An 18,844-nucleotide genomic window follows, 5' to 3' on the forward strand; every position below is an offset into this window, starting at 1 on the left:
CGCTTCGTGTTTTCCCAAAGATGGCGCCCAAAGAAGTTTGCCGGCGGAGCTTGTGGCCCATCCCAAGGGCAATTATACCCCGGCCCCGCCCCTGTAGTCCCAAGAATCAGGCTGAAGCAACGGGGTGAAAACTGTATTTACAAGACAAGCAGTTACACAAGGACTTAAAAAAAAAAAAAACGGGGGCGAGGGACACAGGAGGGGAGCCGGCAGTCAGGAGGGGCCACAGCCCTGGCCCGCGGCAAGACCCAGGATGTTCGCCTGCAACACAGGAGGGAAGGGGAGAGCAGGTTTAGAGCCGGGCAGGGCACAAGCCAGGGGAACAAGGGGGCCCGAGCCGCGAGCTCACCTTCAGGAACGACTCCATCTGTTTCCCCGATATGCCCTCCACGCGTTCCAGGTCCTCAACCTGGCAGGACAACAGCGATGGGGAAGGGTCTAGGCCAGGTTCCCCCCACCCAACTCCATTCCAAGGCTGTCCTCCCTGGGCCATTACCTGGCTGAAGGGGCCGTGGAGCTCCCTCCAGCCCACGATGAGCTGAGCCTTCTTTTGGCCAATGCGCTGCAGGCTGCGCAGATCACGGGCTGAGCCTTCGTTCAGCAGATCTAATATTTTTTGGCGACCATGGGCCAGTAACTCTGGGCTGATCTGTAGCTCCCAGCCGTCCTCAGCCTTCTCTTCTGGCTGTGAGGCATCTAGGGACTCCAGCTATGAGGCAGGAGGTGAGTGACAGAAACAGTTTGCTGTTCGGCCCACGGCAGTGAACCGCTCTGCACTCCTCGCCAAGGATAGGCGTCTTAACAGCAGCTACCTGCCCGCCCTCCCCAGCCTGTTTCCCTCCTGTCCAGGGTCTGTTCTGACACCCTTCCCTCTGGTCACTCTGGTGTGATCCCAATTTATCTGATTTGTGAAAGAGTAGAATAGAATTGTGATGATCAAATGAGTTAATGAATGTAAAACACAGAGTAAGTTCTTAAATCGGATCCCTCATTTCTGAAAAGGAAAGAATAAGTTCTTTCATCTCCAGGAAGGCACATAAGATAAAGTTCTCAACAAATGACTCTCAGTTGATGTCATCTCAGTTTAAAAATTGAGGTGGGTCTTTCAGTGTTATTTCTTGACTGTTTAGTTGTCTGCCTAAGTGGGCTCTGTAGTTTGTAGAGGGCAGGACCCATACACACTGTGCCTAGTAAGTAGCTACTGAGAGTGAGAGCCGTTGGGAAGAAAGAAAAATAACAGGTGATGGACACCCATCCTGCTAGGTACATTCATATTACCCACATTTCATCCTAAATGCCCTGTAAGGCATTCAGAGGGTAAGCAACATGGAAGGGTTGTAAAAGCTGATAAGGGTTTGGACAGGCCACGTAACTCTGTGGCCAGTCCTCTTCCCACTAGAGGTCTCTGCCTTTTCTCCTGGGCTCAGCCTACACGCTACTCTCACCTTTCTCTTCCGGCTTTTCTTCTTCAAGATGTGGATCTCAGCATTTGGGGATGCTGCCTGCTCCTGAACTGAAAGTAAGAATTATGAGCTGGAGTCAGAGCAGAGGCCACTTTTCAGCCCCGCTGGTAGCCATTTGGTCTTCCATTACTGATTCCTTAGTTCCCCTCCTCCAAGTTAACCTTCTCTTTTGTTTCCACAGGACCTTTCTCATACTTATATATGAACATAATCTCAGTTGGTCTTTCATGATAATCAGTCATGCGCTGGTCAGTCTACCCCACTGGACTAAATGACTGAGAGCAGTACACCCAGCTCTTACTTCATATCCACTTTCCCCCTTTCCATCACGGTGGGAGGACATGAGTGACATAAAGACAGTTGCTCCAAACATCACCTTTCTTCCAAGATCTCAGTTATCTGGGCCCTTCTGGCCCCTATAGCCAAACTTACTCAGTTGTAGAGGCATCACCACTGCCTTTTTGAGGGGCTTAGCCACTGTGACTATACGGCGAGCAAGGGGTCGGAGCATTGTGGGAGAGTAGTTCTCTTTCTCCTTGGGGTCAGCAGCCTCCTGGGCCAGCACTTTGGCTTCCAGTTCTTTTTGCTTCATCTTAAGCCTCTGTTAGAAAGGATCAGGGAGAGATATGACCCAGAACCAACTTGAGGGCAGTGGACTAGGAAAGTGAGTGTGCAGGGCTCTGAGGCCTTAGAAGAGCAGAGTGAGCACCTACAAGAGAAACTACCAGGAGACAACTGGAGCCCAGGGTAATTAAGGGTTTTCTAATGATCAGGGCTGCCCAGAGGTAGAAGGAGCTTCTTTGTGAAATACTGAAGGGAAAGGCTGTTCAAGCAGAGTCCTAACTTAATTTGATCTGGGTTTTAGCAAATGGCAGTGTCTTACACTTGTACCTGGAATTTTTTCCTCTTGTCCCCTCACCTGTGATCTCAATTATTTTTCAAAGTTCAGTTAAGGACATTCAAGCAAAAGCTATAGAAGGGAGGGATTCCAGTGTTGGGTGAAAACTGGATGCTGGTCCAGCCTTTCTGGTCCTTCCCTATCTGAAGATCCTCCGACTACTTCTCAAGGTCAGCAAGAATCCCAGCCCCAGCCTCCCAACACTTACCTCAATTTCCAAATCCTTCTCTTCCACTGTCTTCATGAGCACCATCCGCTCTCGCTTTGGGGTGCTCAGCAAAGGGGTCCCCTGGCTCCCCTGGGAGCCCAGCAGACGGTCCAAGCTTAGAAGGCGCTCCAGCATTGCCGGATCCATGCTGCTTAGCTTCTGTAGGGGGCTGAGCACACAAAGAGGTTACTCCCCACTTACCTCTTCTCTCATCATCATCTCCAGCAGCAGGATTCCCCTCATCCTGCCTTAACTTGGTGTTTCTGTGGTTCCAGAACCCAACTGTTAACTTGCTGGCAACCCTGAACAAGTTATCCAGACACCCTAGGTGCAGTGTCTTCTTCAGGTGAATGGGGATCAATCACTACCTGCCTAGGTAAACCTCTCAAGGAGGCCAGGAGATCAAATGAGAAGAAGCATTTCATCACCACTGAATGGCAGGTATTCATGGGATCTAAGACATCCCCCTGCCCTGAGGGGTACAGTCGAACAGTAAGAAATCATAAGGTGACAGCAAGGGTCATCCGTCTGCCTGTTCATTTGGAGGAGCAGTTGGTGCAAGATTCACAGGGGAGGTCATCTTCAGCGGGGCTCTGAAAACCACCGAAGACCTCAAATGCCAAGCCTTTCTCCTGTGGGCAGTAGGAAAAGCCTATTCAAATAGAGACCCAACTTAATCTGAACATGTTAACATTTTTTCCTTCTGTCTAGAATTTCCCCCTCACATCTGATCTCAGTTATCATTCAAAGTCAGTTTGATGCCACCTTTCTGGTGATGCCAGCTTGGCTGTGTATCTTCTTTCCTACACTATGAACTAGCTTCTCGAGGATAGAAATTGCCCTGTTCTTTATGTACAAGGGCCTCCGAGAGCAGGATCAGAAAGTACAGGTGAACACAGAAGTCATTTCTTCTTTCCTGGCTGTCGCAGAACAAAAGGATCCTCCTTCCCTATTGTGCTCTGTACTGTCAACCTCGAGTCATATACGATGTTCCCGTCTTGCTTCCTCTACTGAAATATGAGCCTGCTGAGATTGGGGTCTGTTTGGGTCTGATGTGCCCCACGTCTGAGGTTATCCAAGGTGCCTATCTGGCAGAGACCTTGCCTGTTCATGTGCTTTACAGATGTGCATGTGTATATGTTTCTCTGAGTCTGTACACACAGGAGAGGCCGCTGCTGACAAATGGTTTAAGAAGGACACGATCGAGAGATGGGGTTCTGAGTGAACACAAGTATCCAAGCGCCTTTTGCCATCCTTTCTAAAATAGTGAGTTGGTCAAAAAGTTCGGGTTTTTCTGTAAGATGCTATGAAAAAACCTGAATGAATCTTTTGGTCAACCTAAAAAAACTGTCCCCTGGGGCAGAATGTGCACTAATCCTTGGCCTCCTCAGGTCACCTCTGTTGTCTTAGGACTTAAGAGAGTTGAGAAGCTTTATTGGAGCTAGGAGTAGAAAAAGGACAAAGATCAAGATGCAAGTGGTTCCTTGGAGGGCTAGGTGGCCAGACACAGAAAGCAAGACCACTGAACGGGGATGACTTGAACATGAGTGCATGCTGGGCCATGAGGTGGGGCTGTCAGAACAGGAAGGGAGGTCACACACCTCCCTGGTTTAGAGAGGCCTTGTTTGGATTGAGGGTAGAAGCAGGGCAAAGTTAGGACAGCAGCTGACCCCATGGAAAGTCACAGAAAGGCTGGACGCTTGACACACAGACTGAGTCTCAATGAGACATCTTTCTTTTTATCTTCTTTGCTATGCTTTATCCTTGGGACCTGAAAGACCTGGTCCTCATTACTCCTTGAATCAGAAGTGAAAGTGCTCATCCTTGCAACATTGGTGCCAAAATGTTAGATTTTGCTGACTGACTAAAGGATTGGAAAAAAAGGGGGGCAGGGGGTGGGGGTGGCGGCTAGGAGCTTCCTTACGACCCCTGATAGCAGCATCAAAGCTGGAGGTTGCAGTGAATTCAGTAGAGTAGGATTTTGGCTGAATCCAGTAGAAGAACAAGTTCACAACTCAAGGATACAAGACTAAACCCACAGCCACTCTGCACCCAACCTGGACACAACAGGAAAGGGAATGTGCCAAGACCCCTCCCTCTCTGCTCACCTGAGTTTCTGGGAGGCAGAGGCTGGAGCTACTGGGAGTTTGGGACTCCTGGTTTCCTCTTCCTCAGGGCCTCGGGCTCTCTTTGCCTCTGATGGGCCTAGCAGTTCTTTCTGAGACAGTTTAACAGGTGCCAAGACTAGAGGAAGATTGGAAGGTGGGGAAAGAGGGGGCGTCAATTTCTGTGCTGATCCTTGTGGATTCAGCAAACTCCCCAGGTGTCCAGCCTTGGCCTGTTCACTCCAGCCCACCCCAGTCCTCACCAGGAAGCTGCAGGCTCTCATTGGTAAAAGGCCGGTTGATTACTTCCTTGGACCTGGCTGCAAAGTTGAGTGCAGAGACTGTGTCCAGGTAGAAGCGTCTCTCAGGGGCAATGTTGGCAATGAGGATGCTGTGAGCTGAGCCACCCAGAGAGTCCTGAGAGACAGGGACAGGGCAGGGTGGGTAGGTCAGTAGCCTCACCTTCCCCCTGCCTGACCTCTGTTCCCCGATACCCTGGCAGGCCTGAGAGCCCCCTTTTCCAGCCCCTTTTACCCGAGATTGGAGGCCTGACCTGCAACAGGCGAGTGAGCTTGCTGTCCCGGTAGGGTACCCGAGGGAGGCCCTGGTTCAAGGCATCCACCACCTTGCCCAATACAAACAGGGAGGTGTTGATGGCACCACTCTCCTTCAGCCTCAGGCCCTTGTTGCCTGTGCGTCGGTTGTCCTCTGAGCCAGCCAAGTCAATCAGGTAGAGTTTCCCCTCCCGCTGGCGAAATGGGGCCAAGCGTTCTCGCTGATCCACCTGGGGGCAAGAGCAAGGGCCCCCATTTAGTTCACATTCCCGGGGCTCCGCAGATCCTCACCCCTATCGGGGGCAGGGGGGACCTCACCTTAACCAGGAGCACAGCATGACTGCGGGAGGAGCGCTGGTTGAGCCGGGTGGCTCCCACCGTCCGGTTTCGGCTGGCTGGCAGGAAGTGCCGCTCAAAATCAGCAAAGCTAGTGATGGGCTTCTGCGTGAGGCCCGGAATCAGGATGTTTCCTCGGCAGTCTTCTCTGATCACCAGGTCTCCCGATGAAGGTTCCAAGAGGTCTAATACCTATGTGAGCAGTGAGGGGTACGGCCAATTCTCCACTTACAGGCTGCCTATGGTTCTCATTTTCTTTGCTGGATTCTCAGAGTTGTGCCATTTGCTACCCCAACCTCTGTCTTTCCAGGTCTCCTTGCTAGATCAAAACTTCATGTTCCAGAACCGGGTCTGATTTTTACCCTTTGTTTCTTCCCTCTTCAATCAGAAAGGGGCCTTGAGGACTTCCCGGTGGTCCAGTGGCTAAGATTCCACACTCCCAGTGCAGGGAGCCTGGGTTTGATCCCTGGTCAGGGAACTAGATCCCACATGGCTCAACTAAAGATCCCACATGTGCCCCAACTAAGACCCTGAGCAGCCAAATAAATATTTAAAAATGGGGCCGGGGGCTCACCTTTTCCTGGTAGATCTCTAAGTAGGACATAGTGACAGAGAGGGCCCACGGCCGGCCCTCAGCACCCTCCTCCCTCGTGAGCTGTAGGAGGTCCATGAGAGCCCGAGGAATCACCCCAGGCTGCTCTGGGCTGCCCAGCATCGTGTGCGTCTTCCCTGGGAAGAGTGGAGAGAGCTGTGAGATTTTCTTCCCCGTTCCCGAGTCCCTTCTGGCCCAGGGCTGCTCTGTATCTGCCCTCCTCACCTGCCCCTGTGGGCCCATAAGCGAGCACACTGGCATTCTGCCCTTCCAGCAAGTGCCTCAGGATGGGCTGCACCGATCCTGCATAGATGTCCTGCTGAGAGCTCCTCTCCCCGTAGAAAGCATCAAACCTGCAGGCAGGAAGAAAGGCAGGAATCAGTGGCAGGTTCCATTCTCAGCCAGGTCTAGAGGATAAAACTAGTCTCAGCCAGGATAAAACTAGTCTCACATTTAAGGGTCTCTATTCTTTTTCTTAAACAAAGATCTAAGAAAGTGCCCATGGAACACCTGTTCTATCCCAGTCTCTGTATTGGTGTAGAAACACAGAGATGAATTTGGTATCCCTGCTCTTAGGAGTTCTGCAGTCTTGTGGCATAGACAGATACCCACACTTTGCTGCGATTCAGGAAACAAAGATGAGAAGGCACTAGGAGGAGGAACATTCTGCCTGGGGAAGGAGGATTTTTGCCAGAGAGAGAAGAGAAAGATACTCTTAAGTGTCAAAAATAGCACACAAGACGTGGTATAAAAGGGCCAGGCTTCCCAATCCTTTTTCACATCACAGAATTTCTAGAAAGTGGCATCTGTACACCACAACAGAGCAAAGACCAGATGAGGCTTGACACACCCAAAGCCTACTCACTGTGCTCTGACGGAGCAGCTCTGGCTGAGGCAGGGTTAGCACTGATACACGTGCAGTGTAGCATGTGCTGGGGGAAATGAGGCTGGAGAGAAACTGAAGCCAAGTTGTCAAGGGCCTAGAACAAGGTTGGCAAACTTTTTCCATAAGAAGCCAGATAGTAAATATTTTGGGCTCTGTGGACTACATGGTTCTTTTCACAACTGCTCACCCGTCACTGTAGTCAGGCAGAAAGCAGCCACAGGTAATATGTAAATAAATGAGCATGACTGTATTCCAATAAGGCCTTAGTTTATTGCAGATCTTAGTTTGCCACCCTCTGGCTTAGAATGACAGGCCGAGGAGCCTGAACTGTAAATCTCCCAAGGAACTTTACAATAGCTGTGAGCTCTATCCCCCAAACGTGGGCGGTCTTCTCGGACACCACCCAGTCACAGCCTGGGTTGGCGAGCTGGTCTGTTTCCTCAGTCCTTCCCACCCATCCCCAAAGGTCCGAGCTGGGCTCCCAGCTCACCTTTGCTGCTCCTTCCCCATTTTGTGCCTGCTTCCTCTCTAAGACTGTGAACAGTATCATGTATCTGATTCAGCCTCCAGCCTTTCCTGCACTATCCTCGAGAGGCCCTATCGCAGCGGGCACCCGTGAACATTACCTGAAACGAAGGTGTGGCTAACAAAGCCGCACTAAGGAAGGAGGAAGGATCCTGAGGAGGAGGTCTGAGAAATCACTTCTGGGCAAGTGATTGTGTGAGCAGGCCTAGGAGAGCGAGAACGGGAGGGAGTAGGGCCTGAACCTTACTGGTATTTGAGAGTCTCCTGGTGGTTCCTCCAGTTGGCAATCTCCAGAGAACAGCTGTCCAGGCCCCGCACACAGGGGGTGTCGTTTTCTCCAGCTGTCCCATCCACAAATGGCCGCAGTCTCACAGCTACCCTCACTCGAGCTGGAGGTGGGCGCCGGCCAGCTCCCACCTTGCTTAGCCGACAGCGACCGGCTCCTGGAAGATGATTTTTAGGCGTGAGGTATGGTGGCAGCTTTGCTGAGAGGTAAGGGTAGGAGTGGGATTCCCAGGTGGTGCTAGTGGTAAAGAACCCACCTGGCAATGTGGGAGACATAAGAGACACAGCTTCAAACCCTAGGTTGGGAAGATACCCTGAAGAAGGGCATGGCAACCCACTCCAGTATTCTTGCCTGGGAAATCCCATGGATAGAGGAGCCTGGCGGGCTACAGTCCATAAGGCTGCAAAGAGTGGGACATGAGTGACACAACTGAGCACACACGAATACACAAGGGTAGGAGTCTTGGAGGTGGACGCAGTTAATTGAGCTGACCCCTGAAGAATGAGTAGGGTCACTGCCAAGCAATTCAGGGAGAAGGAAAGGCGTGTGCAAAAAGTATGGAGGGGTGAAAGCACAGCCCCCGTGTAGAACTGGTAAGGCAGGACTGTGTGTGTCCTGTAGGTGAGTCGAGCACAGAAGGGCAGGATGGAAGAGAAAGATGAATCAAATAACATGGTCTCAGACAGGGTGCAGTGGGGTGCTGAAGGAAAGAGATTATCTATGGCTGGAACCATAAACCAGATCATGTACTTAGCAAATATTCACATTTATGAAGCACTGGCTACGTGCCAGGCACACTTTAACTTCCATGGTGTCCCTGAAAGGTAGCATGTTAGTCCCATTTACCTGTGAAGACTAAGAGATGCCCCCCGCCCGCCCATAACCTTGACAACAGAAGCAGGGAAGGAAGTCTGAAGACTGCGTCCCAGAGATACCCCTGGGAGGGTCAGGGGAATCAGCTCATCTCAGGGGAAGCTCTTTCCACCATGGCCGTGCTGGGTGTGTCCACAGGTTTGGCCTCTGTTCCTATCCTGCTCAGTAGGTAGGTATAAGGGGGTGTAGATTGTAATGTGTATATAAATAACCTAGAGGATCTAAAAATTCTGCATTTCTAGCAGCTTCTAGGTAATGCTTATGCTGCGGTGGGACATTGAATTGTCAAGGTGTGGCAGATCAGGACCTAGGGGATTCTTCTAGGATTAAGGAAGTGGACATTTGCCCCCGTCTAAAAACCAGTCACTGAACTCCCTGACCTTTCTGTGCCTCTGTTCTTACCTGGAGTTTCTTATATATATAAATTTGTACATACACACATGTGCCCCCCTGCACAAACTGTTAAGTGATGGTTTTCTCTCCGTGGAGGGTCATGTGGGTTTATTTTCTATGTTACCCAGTTCTGTAATGGTGTAACGTTTGCATTAAAAAATAACAGGAAAAAAAAATAATAATAACAGGACTTCTCTGGTGGTCCAGTGGTTAAGTGCTTCCATTACAGAAGGTATGAGCTCAGTCCCTGGTCAGGGAACTAAGATTCCGCATGCCAAGCGGTGTGGTCAAAAAATTAAAAAAAAAAAAAGAAAAAGACACTGTGGACAACTTTGGAAAGGATAAAGTCAAGAGGCAGCCTGCAGTCCCTCAGCTTGCAAAGGCACTAACATGCAGTCCTTCTCTGTGGTAAGTTTTCTGTTTAGTTTGCTTCTTATAATTAAATCTAAGTCATTTGGCAGTGGGGGGGGGGGGGTGGCAGTTATTTTTTATCATCAAAAAACACAATTAAGATAAAACTGGAAAAAAAAAAAGGCCTTTCTTTATGTGAGCTGACAAAAATCTATGAGGTAGGTATTTCTGTATTTTAGATACCATACTATAGCTCATAGCTAACAACAAAATTCAAACCTAGATTTCACCTTCAAAAATCTGCTTTTAATGAGGATGTCGTATTGCCTCCCTGTCACATACCAATTGGGAAAGTTCTTGGTAGTTCTGACTCTCCATTTTTGCTGGTGGTGGCAGCTGGTTGCTGGGAACCACAGACCTCATATAAGGTAGCAGGCTGGTATCTGTGGCCAACATAGAAGCAGCAGGACAAAAAGGTGGACAGGCTACCCCAGGAAGAATCTTTCATGTAAGTAAGGTATACCCAAAAGCAGATGGCCTGTTCCAAAAACTGGGCCTCCGTTCCTTCATCTGACAAATGAAGCTAGCAACCCCATTTCTCACTTTAAAGTTTACAGAGCACTTGGGCATCTAGTTTTTATTCGACCCTCATGGCAGTCCTGAAAGTCAGAAGGGAGCAGAAACATGCAGATGAGAAAACTAAGACTGCGAGGAGGTCAATGACTTCTCAAAAATGTCTGCAGGAACCTCCCCTTGCCTGTCTTTCCCAGGGTTTTTTCAGTGAGAACAGAGACGTACATACAGAAGCACTTAAAGAAGCTCAGTGAGCAGTACAAGGGGCAGGGGAAGTCTGTGGTGATGTAGAAAGAGTATAGACTCGAGCTAGACAGAGCTGGATTTCAATTCCAGCTCTAACACTTATCAGCTTGTGACCTTGGGCAAGTGACTTAACATCCATGAGCCCCAGTTTTCTTGTCTCTAAAATAGGGTGAGGAGGGCCTTGGAAGATCTTAATGAGGATTAAAAGAAGTAACATATAAAATGTCAACAGAGTAACTAGTACATGGTAAGTAGGTTGGTAACAATTCTAGTTAAGATGGCCTAGGTTCAAATCCTAACTCTGCCACTTACAACTAAATAACCTGGAGAAATGCTTTTCCATTCCTGTGCCTCAATTTCCACAACCTGTCAAAATGGGGATAAATAAAAATACTTGTTGGGTTCTTATGGCAGTGAGTAAGGTCATTCACATAAAAGTGCTTAGAACAGCAATAGCATTGGTGTGTGTGTGTATAGGCTCAGTTATGTTGGATTCTTTATGACCCCATGGACTGTATGTAGCCTGCTAGGCTCCTCTGTCCATGGAATTTTCCAGGCAAGAATACTGAAGTGGGTTGCCATTTCCTAGTTCAGGGGATCTTCCTGACCCAGGGATCAAACCTGTGTCTCTTGTGTCTCCTGCCAATTGGCCAGCGGATTCTTTACCACTGTGCCACCTGGGAAGCACAACAGCACTGGTACATGATAAAAACCCAGTAAGCATCTTGTTATACATTCATCCATTTTCCAAATGAGGAAATGGCAGTATAGAGAGGTTAGCTAGCCTGCCTATAGTCAATAGCTAGCTAGTGACAGAGCTTCAGATGAAGGTCTAACTCTAAAGTGCATTATGTGATTCCTGGGCCTTCTTAGACCCTACATCCCCACGGGCCTCAGAGCCAGAGACAAGTTCCATCTACTAGCTGTGTGACCTTGGGAAGGCTTCTTTTTTAACCTCTTCAAACCTTAGTTTCTTTTTATAAAAATAACTGTATCTACCTCGTAGGATTGTGAGGAGCCAGAGAAATAATGTACATACAGTGTTTTAACACAGTGCCAGCAGTAAGTACTCAGCAGATATCAGCTATTGTTTTAATTACACATTTCTCTTGCTACTCCCCTCAAGGCAACAACTCACTCCTGCCCTCATCATTCAGCAGGGTCACCAGTGACCTCTTCACTGCTAGAGCCCACAGCCTGGTTCAGTTCCCATCCTGTTTGACTTCCCTGCAGTATTTAACACCCCGGATCCGCTTTCCTTTGGAAAATTCACTTTTCCCTTATGTTTTCCCTGCCACCCACCAGCTGTCTAGTCACTCCTCAGTTTCTTCCAGTCTTAGATGTTTTTCCTAAGCTCCTTCTATCCTCTTTCTAGATCAGAGTTGCTCAGTTCCTGCACTATTGATATTGTGGGCTGGATAATTCTTGGGGGTGGGGCTCCCCTGTACACTGTAGGAAGTTTAGCACATACCCCACCACCATCACCACTGCAACAACCAAAAATGTCTCCAGACATTACAAGTGTCCCCATGGGGAACACAATTGCCCCCAGTTGAGAACACCATTACTGACTGACTAATTTCACGGCCATGGTCACCTGTGCTCCTGACTTCAATTACCACCTCAAGGCTGATGACTCCTAATTGACACCTCCACACCAGAGTGCTCTCTGCTGCCTTGACACCTCCTCTTACATGGTATTTCAAACTCCACTCGTCTTAAACTGAATCCTTCCCCATCCCTCTGCAACCCCAACTTCCTTCTACACTCTCTAACGTAAATAAATGGAACCAACCCCAAAGATCAGACAGGCTTTCTTAACTCCATCTTCTCTCTCATTTCTCACACCAGTTCTTTATTAACATATGCTAATTCTACCTTTTTAAAATAAGTCCACTTCTCTCCTTTCCTCCTGGGCAGTCTTTGCCAAGGTTGTCTTCATTTCAAGAGCCTCCCCGATGGTCTCCTTGCCTCCAGTCTCATTCCCTTCGGATCATTCTCCCTCTGCTTCCTCCCCAGCTTCTCCATCACACTCTACCGTAGCTGTACATTTGTCTCTTTTTCATCTAACTGTGAATTCAGTGAAAACAAGTCTTACTTGGCTTGCCTTTATATTCCCAACATCCAGCACAGAGTAGGCTCTCGGGGGGTATTTGCTGAACAAATTAAGATCTGTCAAATGAATAACATAAATTGTGGCCACTGCCAGTCTTCCTCCAAAGCTCAGAGTCCAGGGGAAGATGGAAAGAGAGGCACACTCACACAACTGCCAATGGTAGAAGAGTCTATTTCACCATAAAAGCCACTTTGAAAAAAAAAGAATAATTTTTTTAAAAAGTCACTTTGAGGTTGGGCGAAGTTAGCACTTCTAATTATTTTTAATTTTCCCCCTCCCACAATTCCCAAGCTTCATTCAACTTAAGTCTTCTTTTATTGATAAGGAAATTGAGCCAAAGAGAGCATCTTTGGCCTCTCTTTACAACATGAATAAGAAATAGATCAATTAGTGGTCTTTTCGTTCCAACAAAGCCTAGCAAACTTCTATCCAACCTTTGAAACCCACCTCAAATATCACTCCCTTAATGAAGTCTTCCTAGAATACCCAAGAGTTTATTTCAGATTCTGTGTTCCCTATAGCAGTTTATACATATCTCTCAATGCTTTTCATGTTATAGATTTTTATGACTATCTACTGAAACAGACTAAAGCTCCTCTAAAGGAAGGGACAATATTCATTCAAGCATTTTTATGATATCTACAATGTACCAGACACAGTGGGTCTTGAAGGCTGAGGGTAGGTTGTGTTCAGACGGCAGGAATATCATGTGCCTGGGCAAAATGGTTAAAAGCAGAGATTCTAGAATCAGATTTGCTGAGTACGAATTCAGACTCCACTATTTAACTCCACTATTAACACTATTTAACTCCACACTGGTTGTGTTAACTTTGAGCAAGCTTTTTAACCTATCTATGGTTCTTTGGTTTCTTCATCTGTAAAACAGGAACAATAGTAAACTACCTCATAGCAGCATGTAGAGATTAAATGATTTATCACCATAAAGTACTTACAACTGTGCCTCACCCCTAGCAAGGGCTCAACATGTGCTTGACATCCTATTAAACAGGTTTGTTTCCAAACAGGGCCCGACAAACAGTAAGGTCTCAGATAAATTCTATGGTGACCATTATAATCACTGACCAGAATTCAGTGTAGAGGAAGACTGTAGAGCAAGATTCTGAATGTCCTAGTAACCTTTCCAAACTTAAAACAGTTCTGACTTGCAGGGCTATAAGAAAAGGAAACAGTCCCTATTTCCCTTTTCTGTGATAACAGCACATCTTATGCTGTCAACTCACACCCTGCTGCAGACCGTCTGAACCTCTTACCTCTCTCGGGGATCTCCCTGCACCCAAACAACACGTCATACAGGAACTCTTCCCCCCAAACGTGTATCTAGATCCCTTTTGTCCCTATGGTTAGAGTATAAAGTTGGCTACTTTTCGCTCGCTTACTCCTGTAATCTTCCGAGATGGGTCACTGTCCCCATTTTATTAACACAGAAAACTGAAGTTCACAAAGGAAAAGTGAGCTGGGGTCAAAAATGCGCCAGAACTAGGTCTCAACCCGGGTCTACAGACCGACACCGAGAACAGGAAGCAGAACTGCGACTCCCACCCACACTCCCAGCTTTCTCCTCCCCTCCCCCACGCCATTCCGCAGTCTCCGGAACAACTCACGGAGCCCAGACTGGACTCCGACCCATCACCCCGCAAGACTCCACGCTGCAGCAGCCGCCCTGCCCGAGTCGGGCTAGCTTACCCGAGACGGCCGCCGCCATCTCGCGTCGCCTCCGCGCCGGGACCCCCGCGTCCATCCCACTCCCTTCCTGGGTCCGCCTCTCTATTCGAATTTCCCGCTGCCCCGCCCTCTCCACTGGGTTCCACCAATCACGACTACTCGTCGCCGGAAGCTCCTGCATGTGTCTACCATTATCCCGCCCTCTAGGGCTCGCCTCCAGGTCCTGCAAGAAAAAGTTTCCCCTGGCGGAGAACGCATGCGCGCACGTCGGCTACTTAGCCGTTGACGTCGGGCCGGCGCTCCCGCGCAAACTCCGCCGCCCTAGGCTTTCGCGACAGTGGCCGTCTGGGCCGCTAGTGAGCGCTGCGGCGCACTGGGCTCCCGATACCTTATGGGTTTCGAGGGGTAGGTTTGCATTAAGTCTAGACTTTTCGCTTCATTCCCCCCCCGCCCCCCAAATAGCTACGAATCGTGGTATGAATTGAGCAAAGGGTGATCGAAGGCACTTGACTGAATACGACTTTCGCTATTTTAGTGGCAGAATAAAAGCACGTTACAGGAATAAAGGTGTTGCACGGGAAGGGGATTATTCTAAAGGACTGGCAGTGATCTCCAGCTTTACAGGTTCTTGCCTCAGAAGTTGTTTCTCGCCTTTGTGGGGCGGGAATCGTTTTGTGGATTTGGGCACTTTGCCATCAGGGCCAGTCAGCAGTCTAGTCACTGATTTAGGTCAGGACGACGCTGTCTAGATTGTGGATAATCACATTGCACTCACTTCTTGCTGACCCCAAAGCCACTCTGAGGTGTAGAGGCCAGGTGACGTACGTCCTCTTACGTCTTATTTCTGAGCCGAGGAGACCAACTCGGATGTTCTTTACTTTGTATCTCAGCACTCAGCATGTCCCTGGTCCGTCTCAGGCATGGTCTGTCTCTTACTTAGTGACTTAAATCTTGGTCAACTTGACCCTTGCTCCCATGTCCTGTGGGTCTAGCCAGTTAAATAGTTCCCTAGCCCTTGTGGAAGCTTAACCATCTTTGAGCTCCTGGTAGGGCCATGGTTTAGACATTATGTCCAACATATCAGAAAACAAATACAACACCAGTGGTTCTCAAATTTTTTGGCCTTGGAATGCCTTTGAATTCTTAAAAATTAAGGCTCCAAAGATCTTCTGTTTGTATGCGGTTTATCCATATTTAATGGGTTAGAAATGAATACAAGTTTGAAACATGTATTAATACACTTTAAAAAATTACAGAAACAAATCCGTAGAGACAGAACGTTGATTAGTGGTTGGCAGGGAATGGTAAGGAATTGATGAACTGGGACTGTTGCTAATAGATTGAAATTTCTTTCAGGGGTGATGGAAATGTTCTGGAATTAGACAGTGGTGATAGATGCACAACACAGTGAATGTACTAAAAACCACCAAAATGTACACTTAGAAATGATAAATTTTATGTTATATGAATTATGTCTCCATTTAAAAATTGCCCAAAATTGCAATAAGAAACTCTTTACATATAACATAGATAACATTTTAATTTTTAAAATGACTATTTTCCAAAGCAAAGAAAAAAGAAGAGTGACAGTGTTTTACCTTTTTACAAACGTAATGTCTGGTTTGAACTTCCCAGGTGATTCCATGATAAAGAATCCACCTGCCAATGCAGGAGACTCAGGAGTCTCAGGTTCTATCTCTGGGTGGGAAAGATCCCCTGGAGTAGGAAATGGCAACCTTCTCCAGTATTCTTGCCTAGAAAATCCCATGGACAGAGGATTCTGGTTGGTTACAGTCCATGGGGTTGCAAACAGTTGGACACAACTGAGCTTGCATGCCCAATGTCTGGTTTAAGATGAAATAGCAGGTCAAGAGGGGCTGCGGGACCTGCGAGTCGGCGTAGGTTCCGCTTTCCGTACGACTCTTGGGAAGCGAATAGGAAAGGACGGTAATAAGGTCGGGGCCTCAGTCCGCGTCGTTATTACGATCCATGGTCGCCGCCGTGGGACGGGCCGCCTAGCGCGGAACAGTGGACTGGGGCCGCACTCCTTCCCAGGCCTTCGCCCTCGCTCTCCGTCCTCGTTCGCTTCCGGAGGCGGCACCCGGAGCCCGTACGCCGTTTTGACCGGGAGGAAACCAAGGCTCGGAGCTCGACCATCGTCCAGGGCCCACCGCACCCAGGGGGTGTGCGGGTCCCGCTGCTCCCGCGGAGCAGCTCCAACCACCAGTTTCTCGACCAGGTTCTGCTCACAGGACCCCATGGCGGCTGCGGCGCTTATGGACCGGGCTCAGGGGCCTTAAAGGAGGGTTCCTTTCTAGCCCAGCACCCTGAATCTAAGCCAAGAGTTATATGAAGAGGTTCCTGCTTTGGGCAGCCAGTAGGAGGAAGACTGGACAGGTGTATTAGACTCAGGAACATCTTATGCAAATACTTAGAGGGCGGTGTGACCTTTGAGGATGTGTTCGTGTACTTCTCCCTGGAGGAGTGGGAGCTGCTGGAGGAACCTCAGAGACTCCTGTACCGCAGTGTGATGCTGGAGAACTTTGCACATGTGGCCGCCTTGGGTTGTTGGTGTGAAGCAGACAACGAGGAGGCCCCTTCCGAGCAGAGCGTTTGTGTAGAAGGAGTGTCAGAGGTCAGGACTCCTGGGTCCTGTCCATTTATCCAGAAAGTCCATCCGTATGAGAGAAGTGACCCGCTCTTGAAAGACATTTTCCACCTGGCTGAACACCAGGGTTCATGCCCTGCACAGAACCTGGACACACGTGACCCCTGTGGGCGAGGATTCCTGTTGAGTGAGAACTTTCATCAGCACCAGAAACCACATGGTGGGAACAATCCATCCAAGGGGATGGTGATGAGGCCTCATGTGTGAAGAGCTGTGCCACCTATGAGTTAGGGAGACCTCTTACTTGCAGGGGGAAAGGGATGGACGTGCTGGATAGCTCTAGCCTTTTCCAGCATCAGAGCACTCACAGTGGACTGAGTCCATGCAGAAGAGCTGAGTTTGTGGAATCATTTGCACACAAGTCCAGTCTAAGGCGACACCAGGGAGACAGTGATGAACTGATGTTTTTCAATTGCACTGATGATGAGAAAGCCTTCATGAACGCCTTCACTCTCCTCGACAACCAGATAACTCAGGCGGTTGAAGTGCGATCCTTTAGGTTCCTACCTTGTGGAAATCTGTCCAAGGAGAAATCCACTCTTATTCATCACAGAAAACTTCATGATGGGGAAACATCACATGTGTGTACGGAGTGTGGCAAGGCCTTCATTCACTTGTCTCACCTAAAAACTCACCAGAAATTTCACACTGGCAAAAGACAATATGCATGCAGTGAATGTGGAAAGGCCTTCAGCCGCAAAGACACACTTGTGCAGCACCAGAGAGTTCACACTGGAGAAAGGTCTTATGACTGCACTGAATGTGGAAAAGCCTACAGCAGAAGTTCTCACCTCGTTCAGCACCAGAGAATTCACACCGGAGAAAGGCCTTATAAGTGCAGTGAATGTGGGAAGGCCTTCAGTCGTAAAGACACACTTGTGCAGCACCAGAGATTTCACACAGGGGAGAGGCCTTATGAGTGCAGTGAATGTGGAAAATTCTTTAGCCAAAGCTCTCACCTTATTGAGCACTGGAGAATTCACACCGGGGCGAGGCCTTATGAGTGCATTGAATGTGGAAAATTCTTTAGCCATAACTCCAGCCTCATTAAACATAGGAGAGTCCACACAGGAGCAAAGTCTTATGTGTGCGGCAAATGCGGGAAGGCTTTTGGCTGCAAAGACACACTTGTTCAGCACCAGATAATTCACACTGGTGCACGGCCTTATGAGTGCAGTGAGTGTGGAAAGGCCTTTAGCTGTAAAGATACACTTGTGCAGCACCGGAAAATCCACACTGGAGAAAGGCCTTATGAGTGCAATGACTGTGGAAAATTCTTTAGCCATAGCTCCAACCTGATTGTGCACCAGAGAATTCACACTGGAGCGAAGCCTTATGAATGCAGTGAATGTGGGAAATGCTTTAGCCATAATTCCAGCCTCATTCTACACCAGAGAGTTCACAGTGGAGCAAGGCCTTATGTGTGTAGTGAATGTGGAAAAGCTTACATTAGTAGCTCCCACCTTGTTCAACACCAGAAAGTTCACACTGGAGTGAGACCTTATGAGTGCAGTGAATGTGGGAAATTCTTTAGCCGCAACTCTAGCCTCATTCTACACCAGAGAGTTCACACTGGAGAAAAGCCTTACGTGTGCAGTGAATGTGGGAAGGCCTATAGCAGAAGCGCCCATCTTGTTCAGCACCAGAAAGCTCACCCTGGAGAAGGACGTCATGAATGCAACAGTTTTGGTGACCCTTTAGCTGCGTCTCTTAAACTTGTTTAACACCCAGAAACTTCACACTGGAGAAAGGCCTTATGAATGCAGTCAACGTGCTGTGTCCCTTTTCAAGATTATAGGACTCACACCAGGAAAGGTCGGAATCATCGTTGGTACAGAGACACTGAGATAGTGGAGTGGGGATGACTGAGGCTCGTGAGAGGATGGGTGTCTGTTCTTAAGGCAGCGTCTCTATATGTCCCTGCAATTTTGGCTGTATGGCATGAAAGTATACAGAAATTCTCAGGACCTTCACACCTCTAAGTCTCCTGTGGCTGACACACTGTCTCAGTAAATGAAGGTCTGTGGATTCCTGTATCTCCCTGGGCTGTTGATGTTCTGGCCATCACTGCACAGGCAGGAACCCCAG

The 18,844-nt window shown here is 48.6% G+C and overlaps 2 protein-coding genes across 2 annotated transcripts; one reads left to right on the top strand and one right to left on the bottom strand.

Annotated features, from left to right (window-relative positions):
- Positions 1 to 118: 118 nt before the first annotated feature.
- Positions 119 to 14,277, bottom strand: KIF22 (kinesin family member 22). Its single transcript, XM_061153200.1, has 14 exons — positions 14,110 to 14,277; positions 7,815 to 8,010; positions 6,382 to 6,509; positions 6,139 to 6,293; positions 5,547 to 5,756; positions 5,228 to 5,458; positions 4,938 to 5,091; positions 4,678 to 4,813; positions 2,570 to 2,738; positions 1,896 to 2,064; positions 1,446 to 1,513; positions 497 to 709; positions 350 to 409; positions 119 to 261 (listed from the first exon to the last, which is right to left on the bottom strand). Exons 1-14 carry the CDS (start codon positions 14,267 to 14,269, stop codon positions 214 to 216), a joined length of 2,097 nt encoding a protein of 698 aa, XP_061009183.1. The 5' UTR covers positions 14,270 to 14,277; the 3' UTR covers positions 119 to 213.
- Positions 14,278 to 14,479: 202 nt separating this feature from the next.
- Positions 14,480 to 18,493, top strand: LOC133063224 (zinc finger protein 304-like). The gene is given in 4 exon segments (XM_061152346.1): positions 14,480 to 14,493; positions 16,144 to 16,327; positions 16,463 to 16,925; positions 16,928 to 18,493. Coding segments are annotated over 4 exon segments (2,214 nt in total). The 3' UTR covers positions 18,481 to 18,493.
- The last annotated feature ends 351 nt before the right edge of the window (positions 18,494 to 18,844 follow it).

This window comes from Dama dama, chromosome 10 (assembly GCF_033118175.1).
Source record: "Dama dama isolate Ldn47 chromosome 10, ASM3311817v1, whole genome shotgun sequence".
NCBI lineage: Eukaryota > Metazoa > Chordata > Mammalia > Artiodactyla > Cervidae > Dama > Dama dama.

Excerpts from the sequence above, each read along its gene's own strand:
- KIF22 (XM_061153200.1), bottom strand. The coding sequence starts at position 14,269 with ATGCAGGAGCTTCCGGCGACGAGTAGTCGTGATTGGTGGAACCCAGTG. Across the intron at positions 8,011-14,109 it reads GATGGCGGCGGCCGTCTCGG|GAGCCGGTCGCTGTCGGCTA; the intron begins GTAAGCTAGCCC and ends ATCATCTTCCAG. Across the intron at positions 1,514-1,895 it reads GGTGATGCCTCTACAACTGA|TTCAGGAGCAGGCAGCATCC; the intron begins GTAAGTTTGGCT and ends TCTTACTTTCAG.